The sequence below is a fragment of the Helicoverpa zea genome, chromosome 10 (genome assembly GCF_022581195.2).
Source record: "Helicoverpa zea isolate HzStark_Cry1AcR chromosome 10, ilHelZeax1.1, whole genome shotgun sequence".
NCBI lineage: Eukaryota > Metazoa > Arthropoda > Insecta > Lepidoptera > Noctuidae > Helicoverpa > Helicoverpa zea.
In genome coordinates, this window is record NC_061461.1 from 4,754,600 (window position 1) to 4,770,500 (window position 15,901).

Sequence of the window (15,901 nt, forward strand, 5' to 3'; positions counted from 1 at the left end):
GAAATCGAAATTATCTTCCGGTATAGCACCAATGCGAGTTTCATACCGTGCCATTATCTAATATTGTAATGTGCATTATTATCTATTCAAGAGTAGGAAGAAGACAATTTTGAATGCACCTTTCCACTCATTTAACAGTTATATAAAATTATTCACGATCCCATAATCGCTTTTTATAAAAATTCATTCTATAATCACTCTTATTCGCTTTGAAGTAGATCTTAAAATTGAATGGCAGATCATTTTCAGAGCTATAAAGCTGCAGTCTCGTTGCCTTATACAGAAACCGGCAAAAATGTCCGAACAAAATTTTCTAGAAGCTATCCAGATATAAAAGTTACGTGAACTCTCCACCCGTTTGTTTTACGAGTAACTTTTTAATTTTTGAACGGGCACTTCAATTATCTTCCTCATTCATCTCAGTCAGTCTTCATAAAAGTATGGGAGATGAAAAAAATTGATACTTACTGACAAAATTTCATGTTTGTTTCATTTTCGTCGAACAGTAAAAATGTTCAAAAATATATGGATATTTTATTTACTGTTTGTGCAGTAAAGGTCAGTTTGTTGCTTGTACCAATTCGTTGCGCAGTAAAGTAATGAGTAATACGTGATGCGTTACTAATAATGTACCTGCAGTTAAATGGTCATATTTGACCTCATGACCTCACAAAAACTACTTGTTAGATTTTAGCTTCCTTATTATTTTAATTCGCCAAAAAAATACCAGTAAGCTGTTTGGAAATGATGGTAGAGATGCTAGTATATCACAAACATCTTTTATATAAGGATGCCACAGGGTTGAGCTTTCGAAAGTAAAATTAAAATCTTCTGAAAATAAAATATTTTATATTTTGATTGATACTTAAACAAACAAAATATCAAAATCATACAGTCATTGTATATGCAAGAAATGCCGAAGATAGAGCACCCACCGTTAGGGAACAATCCAGAGGGAAGGTGTGACTCAGCGAAATTATTGCCTTTTTAAAGTATCATTGATTCAAAGGAACTGCTAATGGCACCTTGTTTTGTTTGGAACGATGACTAAGTATGTATCTCAGCCTATTCCAACCGCAAAGTTGATTTTGATGTGATGATATGAATCAATTTGTAATATGAATATGGAATTCGAAAATTAATTTTCGAAGAACCTTTTAGTGGTTGTCTTTTATTTGATTTTAGATTGTCGCGTGTAGCTTTGATTGAATGGATAGTAGGTATAGAGCGTTTACTAGTACGTCAATGTCTAATTGATCTATGTACACTGCCGAGGTCATTAGCTATTGTAGAACTTCAATGGCATTAGACTGTCGAACTATGGTTAAGGACACGACTGACTTAGATACTGATATAAACTGAAGGCAGAAATATTATGTAACAGCCATGTGATCGAGATTAAAGAATAACAGAGAATCAAAATTAAGAAAATAGAACACGAATTAAGTTTGATTAAAGTAATTCTGCGTTTCACAAAATAAACTTAAAAAAATAGAATGTTATTCCATAAATAACGTTTCACTGACTTCTAATAATACTCTTAGACTTGTTGTTCATATTACAGGTGATGCTCAGTGATAAAGCTAAACTAAACAAATGTGCGTGCGCGTTAAAGCCATTTCATCATTCATCTCGCACATTCAATAGTAAATGAACTGTTACTTAGCACGTGTTCAAAGCGAACTTAACTGTCGGTGATTCGTTCCTTTTTGGAGCTTGCAACATCTGTCCTGATAAGATAGTTATCGTACTTCTAAGTGGGTTAAAGTGTGGTCATATTTACTTTGTATAATGGAGGAAATAGGCAATTAGGTTGCATGTTAATTATGCGAAGAATTTTTGTCTAATGATACTGAAAACGGATAAAATCAGAATGTGTACAGGTATAGAATGAGTCAGAAATTGTTAGAAAATAATACCAAGTATCCTAGATTTAAAGTTATTTTTTGATTCCGTAAATAAATCATTTCAAAATAAGCCCTATCTTTATACTATGACATGCAATGCACATTGCATGTACTCGTAAAAGTAACCCCAAAATTACGTACAGAATTTGTAGTATTGTATGAAATAAAAAAAAAATGTTGAAAAAAAATCCCCCAACAAACACTAAAAGTAAACAAAAAAGCAGAAGCTCCAACTACGAGTATCAAATAGAAAACTATAAAAAGTGCGCCCAACTAAAATGCCGTAAGTGGATCTCGCTATCACGTATACTCGTACGCTATGAGCCGACACAATACGACCAATGTCAAACTTTGAACTCGTTAAAAATTTACGTTCATAGCTGTGGTTGGTTAGAACTCATCACTTTGCATGCCATTTGTACAGAATTTTATCGCGTGTAATAACGTCCCCGTACCCATATTAAACGAAGTTTTTTATATACGTAAGGACTGGAACGACATGTCACAGAATGACTGAGAAGACTTTATCGTCTATACTTAAATATTGAACCAAATACTGGGAATATTTTCAAAAAATATTGCAAATCTTATAAATCGTAAACCATTTATTGGTCTTAGAATCCTACTCTATAAACATGAAATAGGAAATATATCATAATAAATCGAAGTATTTGGAATCAAGCACTAAAACATTTCAACGGCTGCATCGATACATAAATTGAAACGGACAGTAATCCATACGGAATAACTGTGATATACGATGTTCCGGAAGATTATCCAGGCATCTGCCCTACTTTATCTAGGACACGATGTAATGGCATTATAGCAAAGTTTGTGACTAAGATTCTGGGATCGATTCCAAGGGAATTATTACGTAACTATGCATACGAGGGAATAAGCTCTTGGATGTAGGCAGCGTTCCTAGATGCATGCTAGAGATTGAATATTAAAATATCTTGAGTCTCAGGCCTGGCGGTGCCACGAATTGAATTTTTCGTTTTGCGTTCTTTACGACCATGTTTTTCTTTATTTATTTGGTTAATATCGTTTATGTTCTTGAATTAAACCATGACTATAACATTTAAATTACCATAGCTTGCATTTGTTAGGCTGACGGTATATCTATGTAAGCATTTCTAAAGTTAGAGTATATTGTAAAAATCTGTTTTGTCTATCTGACAATCTGTATTATCCACTGATCCAACAGATCCCAGTACGACAAATTGATGACCAGAATTAACTCTGATCGGAAAGAATTTGTACAAAAACCGAAACGGAACTAAGTTTCTTTAAGATTTGTAACTCTCATTCAGTGAAGAGTCAGTCATGCTCACTAGCCGGGACATTGGGATAATGAAATCGTTCCATAGTTCTCCGATGCGAACATTTTTTTCTCCTGTCGTGACAGTATTTTCGATGTGATTTATCCGAGCTCAGATTCCCATAACCCGATTTATTTTTCCTCTATTGATGCGTTTTATTGGCTTAAGGAGTGTAATGTTGGAACTTTCTCTTTATGCTCTTGAATTTTCAACTTTCTATCCTCTAGTGTCTATGACTTCCTTTTATATACTAACACTGTTTGTATAATATATTATGTATGTTAGTCTGTAAGGTATATATCTAAGGGCCTATGCAGCCTGAAAATAAAGAGATTTGATTTGATTTAAACCCTGTGACTGTGACTGTTTGTATTCATAAAATCTACAGTAATACCATGATGTACAATTTTGTCACGATTCATTATCTAAGTACCTACTATGTGTTAATATGTTACAATATTTAACAGTTTTAGAAATCAAAGAACCTTCTGTTTTCTGTTGTGCTATATACAGATCCATCTTTGTATTAAATATTGGTCATAAGAAGAAAAAAATGAATTCACCATTGTAAAATGCTTTGAGTCATCCTTATCAACAATGTGTATTTTATGTTAGATATACAGTAGTTGATTGTAAAACTTGTCATGTAAAATGTAAATGCTATGGATACTTGGTAAAGTTTAATGCCTCTTACTTCCTGATTATGTGGAGGATTCCTTGGAATTAAACGATATAAAACTTTGTTAACAGTCTTTTAATTTGTATCCCATTACGAGTACACTGTCTTAAAATATAAAGTTGGTGAGGTCAGAAATTAAGCTTGAAGTTATTCCATCTGTATATTAGGCTGGTAAATCCGTTTACACAAGATGTTAGTCGGCTTAAACGTCAATCATGTGACTAAATTTAATAGACAAACAAAGCTGTTCGGCGCCCCCAATCATCGCTCCACAAACACATCGCCTTATTTGACTTACAATAATTTAGTTAGTACCAACTTCGTCCGTGTTCCCATGCTCCCATTACCCATCCTAACAACGGAGCGATGCATCGGAATTGGCCAGAAAATCACGATAAGTATCTCTTGGTTGTCACGATCCAATTCCGACCGAAACGCTCCCGGACGAGATTTGAGTGAGAAGACGTGACCTTTGTACCGAGTCGAAACAACTTCAAGTGTGAAACGTTATGTCTAACCAGCGGGTGGCGTGAGTTGACCAGCCGAACAACAAATTTCGTTAATGTAAAGTACAAAACAGAAAAATCTTAACAACCGCGTTTGGATATCAAACGTCGATCAATGTCACACTGAAAATACGAATCTATCTGATGTGACCCTGGGAACTGGTATTAGTCATAGCTATTGTGAACGACGTGCTTTGAGTGCCTGTACAAAACATATTAGAACTTTTGATATGAAAGGATGGTCAAGTTGATACACCGTCAGGTGAAGCGCGGTGAATTTGATTGATCAACGCAGATAACAATTTGCTTAGAATTCGGAATGACTCACTGATAAAATTAGTCGGCACCTATTTCCAAAGAAATAATCTGAACCAAAGCCTACAATTTACAACATAATCCGATCTAAATTATTTGCTATGGATTTAATATTTCTAAATCCACTGGTATTATAGCTAATTCACAATACGAATTTGTATTGAATGTTTACTGTACAAATCGAATTTCGTCTTGATAAAATAATAAGCCACTAAGCTTGAAAGCCAGCAAGGAGTTCGGTTTGATATCTGGTCAATTTCTTATCTAGTCTTGGGGACGCATTGGGTATGATAGGGAGAATCAATGGTGCGTTTAACCGTGAAATCCAGAGATAGGACGGATATCCCCGGATATTGATAGCAGGTATCTTGGAGCCAGTAATAGTTTTGGTAACTTATTGAGGACAATAATGGAATATGATTCTGCTCCTGACGTTTCTATTTGTGAGACATGAAACATCAAACAAATAGGTACACAGAAATGTAATCTCTGTGTGATAGAGCGATGCTATTGTTACGGAATCTATTTTGGGTATCTGTATCTAGGTATTAAATGTTGGGATTTTTTTAGCAAAATAAAATTATTTTTGTAACTGAAATATAATTGGAAGACGTGATATGTAATATCTATTTAATTTATATGTAGATGTTATTATTAAGCTACTATCAAATTCATAGAATTCTTATGTTCAAGTGATGCTTTAAGCACCTCTTTAGTTTTACCACTTATAGCAGACACAGGTTTGTATGTACATTTGAGTGAAGAAATATTATCGATATTAATAATGTTACCAAATACTTGTAATAAGATTTTAATTCTGATCGCGTGGTCGACGATATTTCATTAAACGATGGTAATGAAACATAATACTTACATATAGAGTCAATTACAACATGTTCCGAAGATGCAGTGATTCTCAGCATACTTTCTCTCAATTAATCTCACAGTTGAACTGTGATGTAAACGCGAAGATTATCATACTGCAAATTGATGTTACTTGTACGTGTCTGATGATTGTGGAGATAATTGGTCATTTATTAAATATTGATAGTTTAAAGGGTAAACTATACTGTGCAGATATTATCAGAGAAAAGTGGTCGGTGTAGGCGAGTTGGCCAGACTCTTCCTGCGAGGACTCCAGATGAGAGAAAGAAGTGACACTGATACTGTCAATATAAATGTTTGCATAATGAAATTCGGTGGATCTGTGTTTCTCAAGTGGGAAATAATCAGCGGTTTACTTATTACTTATAATATTCACCACAGTCCTGAGTGCCTAGTGCGAGTTTTGCAAGTTAATTTTTCGATGCGAAGATTGTCATACCATTGAATCACGTAGCACTTATCTTAGAATTGTGTATTTAATAAAAACTATCATCAGTACTTGGTCGTATTACACTTGAGCTCACTTTTGCGAGTGTAATCATTATTTACCGGCAAAATGAAAGAAGAAGTAATACCTAAACCGTGTGATGTAGCACACGACTCTTTATTTCAATAGACCTTATAGTTACGTATTGAGTTGCGAATGCTGTCAAAACTCGGAATCAGCACTCTGTAGATTGATGGGTGATCGCTTCTTAACACACACAAATTAGAGTACAGATTCATGTACAAAATAGCATTAATTACGTAACATCGTAACTGACCCATTAATGTTATCGTCCGTCTTTTATTATGTACACAAAAGTCCAATGTGTGTTTCCAACAATGCATTGTTTTGGTTGTTCTCTGGAATTGTGTAACTGTTTGATTCTAAAATTGAATTTATACGGAAATAAAAATTATGAATGAAATAATGGACTTTTATTTACTAATATGCCAGTCATTAATAACTCAGAGTAAGTATGTAAGTGTATCAAATCTGTTAACCCCACATTCTACTGAATAAACAATGTCAGTTGCAACAATGCGGCCACAAAGCGCTTCTCATTAAGAAAAAAATAAACCAGACGGTCAGCGGTCATTCAAAGCATGTCACACCATATGTTGGCCGGTATCGAAAACTCACACTTTACAAAACTATTAGGAAAAAAGAATCAATAAGTTCCTTGGACCGTGTCCGACATAAGGTCGCATAACTAGCGACGAATACAGAACGTATTGTAAATCTCTTTTATAGCTACCATGCTATCCGTGACGGTTGAAATATGACTTGGGTGTGTTTTTCTACCTGAAAAGGGACCATCATTATATCCCAAGATGATTGTCGGCAAGCCGAAATTATTTCTCATCTTTTTTTACTTAATATTTCGATTTGGAAACAACGAAGTTAACAGTAATGCCGCCATTTGGTTTTGTAAAGATTCTTAGTTTTTGTGGCATACAAAAAGTTTTACCTAGTTCTTCAAACAAACCACAAGAGATATGGGATCATTTATGATTAATGGTTTAATGACTGCAAATTACTAAGAACAATTCTTTGAGTAAACTTTGAAACTGTTAGTTCTTATTATCCATTATTAAAGTTTGGTAAGTTAAGTAGGTACTAAAGTTCAGAGAGGACAAAAACCACAAAGTTATATTTGATGATATTGTTTTATTTTTAAATTAATATTATGTAACAGTCAGGGATATTATAATTACATACATACAAATAGTCAGTTACATACCTAGCGATAGCACGATACATATAAATTGATACAAGGACCATCCAACAACAAACATTTAAGTATTATCACTAAATATGTAACCAAGTATCTACAAACTTTCAACACTATGCAATAATTTTAACTAATGACTAGTAATACTATACAATAATTTCATACAATGATTAGTAATGTCTATCTACAAAATATTTGGTAACAATGAGATATACTATATCAAAATACTCATGCTAGCCTTCACTCCTCATACTGGCATTATTTTGTTTATACAATATTATGTATCAGTCTTAATGGACAACAATTTCATATAGCTTTATACAATGAAATACAATAAGGCTTTACTCTACATAGATACGTTTAGAATACATTTAACAATACAGTCTTTTAACATGACGTTGTCCGACCTACTGATGAACGAAGTCATTTTGGCCAAATTATCTAAACCAACATTTTTAAACTATCACTTTTCAATAAGGCAAGGCCAACACAATAAGCGGTCTAGCCTACACATGCGCTTGGAATGTCAAGTTCCATTACGAAGTATCTTTTACCGATAAGAAGAGTTTAACAATCTTATCATCTGTGCACGGCTGGATGAGTTTGTGGCAAGCAGTCGTGCACAGACGAACGGGGTTGTAAGTAACCTTGCTCGTCGAGCATCGATGGGGAGTGGTGACCAGGATGTTTGCGCAACGTGTTAGGAGGCCTGGGCCGTCCGCCATAAGGCTGCTCATAATTTTGTGTATCAATAGATATGTAGCTATGGTGTAAATTCTCCCCATCTTGAATCTGACTCGTCAACGTTGTATTTGTCAACATGGATGTATCATCCTCAATAGTAATACCCACGTTAGCTGTAGTGGGTGTCTGAGGCGGTATCGCGTCGTATTTATACCAGTGTTCCGGCGCTGTAGGCGAGGCCGTATATCTAGAAGGATGCCGTCTACCATTTGGACACACGCCATGATTGTAATTCATTGTATCTTTGTTCCAATGCAAATTAGAAATGTCTGGCATTACAAACCTAATTTTCTCCCAAAACTTCTTCTCACCCCATAATAAAACGTTGCAAGTTTTCAAATAATTTTGGAAATCTAGATCTAAGTTTAGAGCGCTAACATCTGTTGTTAAAATGAATACTACTCTGTGTCGCCTTATTGAGGGGTGAATAGAAGTGATTACATGTTTCATTGCTGCCTTAAAAGTAGCTTTAGACCATTCATTTTGTAGAAAATTAAATGACACAAATACTAAAATTCTTTTGGATGATTCAGCGGCATTGGTTATCTGCTCAGTTAAGTAGTTATCAGGCGCATGTTGTAAATCTCGGTAATGAAAACACATTGTATAACCAGAGTGTTCCATTTCCGGAGCTACTACTTTAGATACAAAATCATCATCCAGTAAACTATATACAGCATATCCATCATACAACCTATCTCTATCGAGCTCACTCTCTTGAATTGAAGCACTTTTGAACAGTCTAACTCCATATTTAGAGTGCGCCCATAAGCGTACATTTTGCCTAAACGAGAAAGCTAAGGCACCAAATAGTAGTATCAGAATAACACTTATCAAAACTACAGCTAATAGTGGCACAAAGTTCAATTTTATGGGGCTCACTTCATCATACTGATAGGGTTGATTTTCAGTAGGAATAGTATTGTCCATTACACTTGAATCACGACACTTATCAAACGCGTCAAACACAGTATAGTTCGATGCAAGTCCATTTTCACCAACACACAACATTTCAACGGGATCTTCATAGTACTTCTTGAACCAGTTCTGAAGGGCCATGATGTTGTCACATTTACACGTGAACAAGTTGCCCTGAACGTTGACGCTTTCCAAATGAGATACGTGTGCCAACTTTTTGTCAAGGTCGACAATCTTGTTTCCTTGGAAGTGCGCAACTCTTAAGGATGACAGGTTCTCAAAAGTCTTGTTTGCGACGCTTGTCAAGAGGTTATCGTTCAAGTATAACTCCCTCAAGTGTTTTGTTTGCGAGAACACTCCAGCAGACAGCTCGGTCAGATGGTTGTTTTCAAGGTGAAGGATGTTTAAAGAGTGCAAGCCATTTAAGGTGTCATTGTCGATATTAGCGATGTTACTGTTGTTCAAGTAGAGTTTGTGAAGCTTTTTCTTTCCGATGAACAGATGACTATTTAAGGTGCGGAAAACGTTGCCATCAAGGTAAAGTTCTGTGGCATCCATCGGTATTTTCTCGGGTATTTCAGTGTAGCCCGCATTTGAGCAATCAATAACATTTGAGTTCCAATTGCTGTCATGAAAACAGGAGCATCCTTCAGGGCATGTCATTTTACAGTCACAAGCTTCAAAATCGCAGCAGAAACAACTAGAGGAACAGTGAGTTTCATAGGAACAAAGGAACTGAGTTTCAGGAACATCCATTAAGTTAGCTTTTCCACCATATTTGTTATTTACAACTTCGCATGTTACCGTTTCTAAATCCATGAATCTTGGGTACTGTCGCATATGATTCCATAGGTTTATCTTTTGCAGCCAAATCATATGACAGTTACATACAAATGGATTATTTCCAATAAAGAATTTTGGCAGCATTCTGTGCTTCGGTATATGGGGCAGCGTGAACGCCGACAGTTCAACGGTTCTCAATTTATTGTCCGTCACGACAACCTTTTCTAAGTTTCTTTTTTGTAAGAATGTACCTGGGTGAATCGTGTGAATTTTGTTGTTATTTAAGAAAAGGACTTCAATAGAATCAGGTATCGACCTTTCATCGACGTTTTCTAATGCATTGTAGCTTACGTCAAGCATTCGGATGTTTTGTTGTGCGTTTTGTTCGTTTTCTAGTTTCGTAATATTGTTACTATGAATATCCAACCATTCAAGGCTCCCAGGCATATAACTGTAGTCAAAGTAAATAAGCTTATTGTCGGATATGTTGAGCCAACCGAGAGTATTTAGTTTGTTAAAAACACCTCGGATGTCAGTCAGTTTGTTCCCGTCTAAGCGGATAGCTTTTAAAGTCGGATTAGATAAAAACGCGTCTTGCTCAATAGTTTCTATTTTGTTTGATGCCAAATTTAGTACTTGCAAGGACGGCAGAGTACTGAATGTATCTTTCGGTATGCTAGTAATCTGATTGTCAACAAGCCGCAGTCCATAAAGCTCTTCTAATCCTTCAAAAGATGTGTTTGCTACTTTAGATATGTTATTCTTCCCGATATCAAGGGATTTCAAAAATCTTAATTTCTTGATTCCATCAGGGATTGTATTCATACTGTTGCCATTTAGACCTAAGTCTTGTAAATAAGTGATATTCTCAAAACAGTGTTCATGAATAGTTGATATGAGGTTATTATCTAAGTACAGCTGGCTGAGAACGAATAAGTTGGAAAAAATGTGTTCGTTCAACGTCTTTATCTTATTATCTGATATTGACAGTTGATGCAAGTTCTTAAGCTCAGCAAAAGCTCCGTTGCTGATAGTTTCAATAGCGTTGTTGTCTAGATTCAAAACTTGTAAGTTGTTTAAGTCGTGAAAAGACTTTGGATCCAGGCGTGCAAGTGAGTTGTAAGACAAATTCAATATAACTAGGCGGATAAGGCCGGCAAAAGTATCTCTGTTAACCCAATCGTTGGTAAGACGGTTTCTAGATAAATCCAATTTCTCAAGCTGATCAAGTCCTTCAAGTAATCCCGGAGCCAACACAGAAAGCGAATTATTCGCTAATGAGATTTCTTTGATAACTCGTGATGATTGAAATAGTTCAGGAGGGACAGCGACTAACTTATTTCCCGACAAGTTCAGAATTTTTAATGAATTCAATCCGACGAAGGCTCTGTCGCCTATTTCATTAATTAAGTTGTTCTGAATATTCAACACTTCCAAAGATCTTAAACTAGAAAGGCCGTTGTCAGGAAGTCGTAAAATATTATTGTGAGACAAATCAAGCATCTTCAATCCAGTGTTGCATGATTTACCTGGAGCAATAGGGCCCTTGCCCCAATCAGAGAAGCCGATTTCCGATATGTCTTGAATTCTGTTGTTAGTAAGATTCAATACTTCCAAACTAAAAAGCGGACAAAACACTTCAGAAGGTAACATGTAAATATTGTTGTCACCTAGATCCAGTGTCCGAAGTTCCATTAGTCCACGAAAACTTTCAGCGTGAAACTCCATAGTCATCGCAGGCCAATCTGTATTGTAGGAACGTAGAGATAAACTAGTTAAATCACGTAGCGGAGACAGCACAGTAGCGGGCACGTACCGTATCTTACAGTACTCAACGCGCAAGTCCTCAAGTTTTCGCAGTTGGCCCAAAAAACTGCCGGTATTCATATGAAGTGAACTTTCGAAGAACAATAAATCCGTGCAAGTGAGTTTCAACTTGTTGATGTTGTACGCCTGCGCCGTGGTAATGTTTTTAAACAAGAAGTCAACTGAGCCGATGGTTTTAATGTTACACGTGAGAAAGTTTGATTCACTCAACTTTGTGTCCGAATAGTCCCAATGACAGCCGGTGGGGGCGGGCGGCGCGGAACGTGCGCGCGCACCGGCCACGACAACCAAACACATCCAAACTTTTAACGAAACCATGCCGTAAAAGTTCTTGGTCATGTTGCCACTGTAAAATAGTTCATTTGTCACTGATATATCACTAAAATACTCGTTAAATCTTTATGTCACCAAAACAGTCAATGTTATTAAGTCTATGTTGTTGTGTACACTTCGTTTTATAGCGCATGTAAACAGTGAGTGCGAGATCGCGGTAAAACTTTTGACGCAGCCATGCTCCCCTGCGGTCGGGCGGTAACTGACCTACGAAGTTTGAACGAACGAAAGCCGCATGGGTATTGAGGGAGGGGGAAGGCGCGGGACGTGGAAGGCAACAATGACGACGGGTGGGACCCGGCACTGCATCGGCTTACAACAGATGGCACGCGTGTTTTTTAAGTACTCGAAATATTGGTTATGCAGCCGAAGACTTAGGCCTGCGTGATTCGATGAATGCACCTCCTTAAGTTTCATCTCAAAGGAGGTCGTGGTGACATCTGAAACAGTAGCAGTGACATGACTTGAAAAAGTTAACTTTTACAGATACACTTGAACTTTGTTTATAAGTTTTATTAGGGTGGCCTAATATTAAAAAATATGAGAATTAATTCAGTACAGAGATAAATTTAAGCTTAAATAATAAGGAAAAGATTTAATATTTATGTTGGACAGACATGCATGCAATTTTGATGAGATGGGCGGACATTTTACGTCAATGCAAAATAAATGATTGACAGTTTAAAATCGGAAAAGAATGCACACAAAAGATATTGTGGTGTTTCAATTTCCTTTGGATTATTTAAGTGATTTAAGAACAGATGTGCAATAATAGGATTTAAGTACAATGAAGTGATGACTCTTAAAATTATAAGTTTCCTGTTAATAATGCCTTCATTTGTTGTAAATATTACTTACTCTTTTGCAGTACTATTTGTATTTTTAGAATCATTTTCCAATTATGTGAAAGAAAGCACCAATTTGTGCCATTTAGAAAAAAAAAACGTAAAAAGTTTAACATTATTAAAATTACAAAGCCAGCTTGATTTCTGCAATAAAAACTTTGTGGAGATTTTTTAGTTTCAAAAAAGAAAATGATGTCTAGAGTACTACTTTGTGCTAGTTAGGCACAAAAACACGTCCATTCAAGAGGCCATCGTGCGTCACCGCAAAGTCTAATCGTGGGCCATCGGATGCCATAACACGTGCGTGTCGGATTGCGTCTACCGTGGGAGACGGTTTGAGACCTTTGAATATCTTCAATGCCACTACAAATCACGTACCTCTTCGAGACACAAAATAAAATCAAGCCATTCATGCTGTCGACTAAGTATTAAAAACTTCACCGTCCGAGTTGTTAAGAAATAAAATAATTTCTCCAAGTAGACGAACCTTAATGGTGTCGCCAAACTTGGGTGCAAGGATAAGATAGTAGATTTGCGTAAGCAGTTAACTTTTTATGACTCATACGTAACAAATTGGGGAATTATCTATTATTCCGGACGCCCGTCACAACTTTCAGATAAGAAGAACAGGCTTTATAAAGAACCTTATCAGCTTCACGCAACACTCTTACATTTGCTCGTCCATGATGTCTCACTAAGTCGACGGACTTAATGTAAATCAATATAAGGATAGAAAGCAGAATATTGGGTGATACTTTCCAAGAAAGAGGTCTGTCGGGCCAAGGTCGTATCAGAGCACGACTATTGATATTCTCAGTCAATATTGAGAGTAAATATCTCACGTGCCTATGTGATGGCTCAATATTTACAAGAGGACATCAAACACAATATTACCACTTATCTCGTAACAACTAACTCCGAAAACATCTTACATAGCGATCTTCCCTAAGGAACGTTATATAACACAACGAGTGTGTTGACATTGCCAGATATCGATAGAAGTTCAACACGACTTTTATGTGAAAGAATGGCTGCGTTTATCTATTAATATTTATGAGTTTTTCAATCTATTACAGATTGCCTTTAAATGGATGCTTGAAACCGTAAGCCATGTGTGGGTTTCATTGTAAATCGTCAAACAAATAGATACTATCTTTCCGATAAATGAACCGAGAACAAATGGTTGTAAGAACTGAAATGTAACAGTTCTATAAAAAGCACATGAGCATTATGCGACAAATCGATATTGCAGAGACAACGCCCTTGCTAATAGTTCTATTATAATTTATCAGTCTATTGACGATCGGTCATTCGATTATAGAACTAGACTGTAATAACAAAGATAGTATAATGGACAACGGAAATGAGTCAATTACGATTACAGCTATTGATAACTAAATTCAACTTTGTTACGTAGCATTCGATGCACGCAATGAATGCTTTGTGAAATTGTGACAAAACCTGAAGGTAAACAAACCAACTTTGTTCGACGGAAGCCTTTTCATAATTAAAGCATCTCTGCGTGAAGCAAAGAATAATAACAATGAAGAAACAGCAGCCCGCGTTGAGGCTAAAATGACTTCTGCACGCCATTGGGATCAATTACATTAGCCGTGACCAGAAAATTTTACATTCTATTCAGCACAGAACAGCATACGTCCCCACCGAGCATGGAATAAGGACTAGTCAAAAACAAAGGATCTCCGCAAAGTGAAATTAACAATATGGATAGTTTCTCGAATCCGAAGCAAAAAAGCCTTTGAAAGTTATGACCCGCAATAAAACTAAAGCCAGGGCCCGTCTCGGTTAGACAAAGGGATTCTACCGCAATTATGTTATTGCCTCTATAAATTTGTTAAGACAATAGTTTTTAAACGCAAAGAGATGCTGGTTAGTTTATGGCTGCCAATGCCACAAATAAAACATTTTGGTTGAAGCTTGTAAATCTTAGAAAGCTATGTTTGGTTGTGTTTGCCACAAACTGTTTATTTTCCGTTGCTTTACTTGTGGTGTCATAAATATTATTATCTACGTCAGTAACGAAATTGGTAACAGCATAAACATCGACATAAAATCTATTGTGGTCAAAAATATGACTAATTACCATAAGGTCCAAATTATTTGAAATAGCTTCTTTACCTTCCTAACCACCATTATCGTGTACTTAGACTAATGTAAGTACGGTTTAATAAAAGGTTTTGTTAGTGTTAGTTAAAATAAATCACTTCAGCATCAGTTTAATGTTTTTCTTTTATCTTAAAAACTCATGTTGGACCCAACAGCTTTAAAGCGTGATTGTTATTTGTTAAGTGAGACATTGCATCTGTTAGAGGTGAACGTTGAACGATAAAGGCATTTTAACAGATAATCTCAACAAAATATTGCTTGAGTCTCGATAAAGGTGGCCTCAGTAAACAGGTACTCCCAAGGCACGTTTCGAGTCAAATAACCTGCAAGAAAGGGTCCGAAACAGAAACGCTTTGTGCTAAAAACGTCGACCCCTTATCTTCCTCGGATGGGTCGCTACCACAGACATAGCAACATTAGAACCATCATCAGCGATAGAATTAATCTGATTGATTATAAATCGTACATATTATTTAGATAACTTTCAAAACGTAGGTTCTAAAAGTTGATAGACGTCCAAAATATTTTGTTAAAAAAACACATAAAATTACATTTTCATATCTATAGTGTTTTTAATTATAATAAAGAATTTTAATGAGGCATAAAAATATCAACGCGGTAACACAAGTTTCTTACCTGTTTTTCAATAATATTTTAAGTCACAAGAAATGTTGCTAGCTTAAAAGTTCTCAGTGGTGCATAATTCGAAAATGGCTAGAAAACATTTTTGAATATTCAATTTTGCGAATTGAATTGCAATTCTCATTCGGTATTCATTTTAGAAAAGTGAGTGTACAAAGTGCGGTCGAATCTCCATATTCGTGCCGTGTCTCTCGGCTTCATGTCTATCTGTGGAGACTGCTTCCAGAGGCCCAGCACGAAGTCATCATTCATACGAGAAGATATCATCGTCGCTCGTCGTGGCCACGGCTTTGCTTGTTAACAATAAAAATGTTATCCGGCGCTTACACAAAATGTATCTCGGGAAAACA

General features: G+C 36.0%; 1 protein-coding gene across 1 annotated transcript; it reads right to left on the minus strand.

The window, feature by feature from the left end:
- Positions 1–7,248: 7,248 nt before the first annotated feature.
- On the minus strand, positions 7,249–12,378 carry LOC124633962 (toll-like receptor 6). Its single transcript, XM_047169347.1, has one exon. It carries the CDS (start codon positions 11,941–11,943, stop codon positions 7,912–7,914), a length of 4,032 nt encoding a protein of 1,343 aa, XP_047025303.1. The 5' UTR covers positions 11,944–12,378; the 3' UTR covers positions 7,249–7,911.
- Positions 12,379–15,901: the final 3,523 nt, after the last annotated feature.

What these genes read in the sequence shown, in the direction of transcription:
- LOC124633962 (XM_047169347.1), bottom strand. Translation starts at nt 11,943, where the DNA reads ATGACCAAGAACTTTTACGGCATGGTTTCGTTAAAAGTTTGGATGTGT.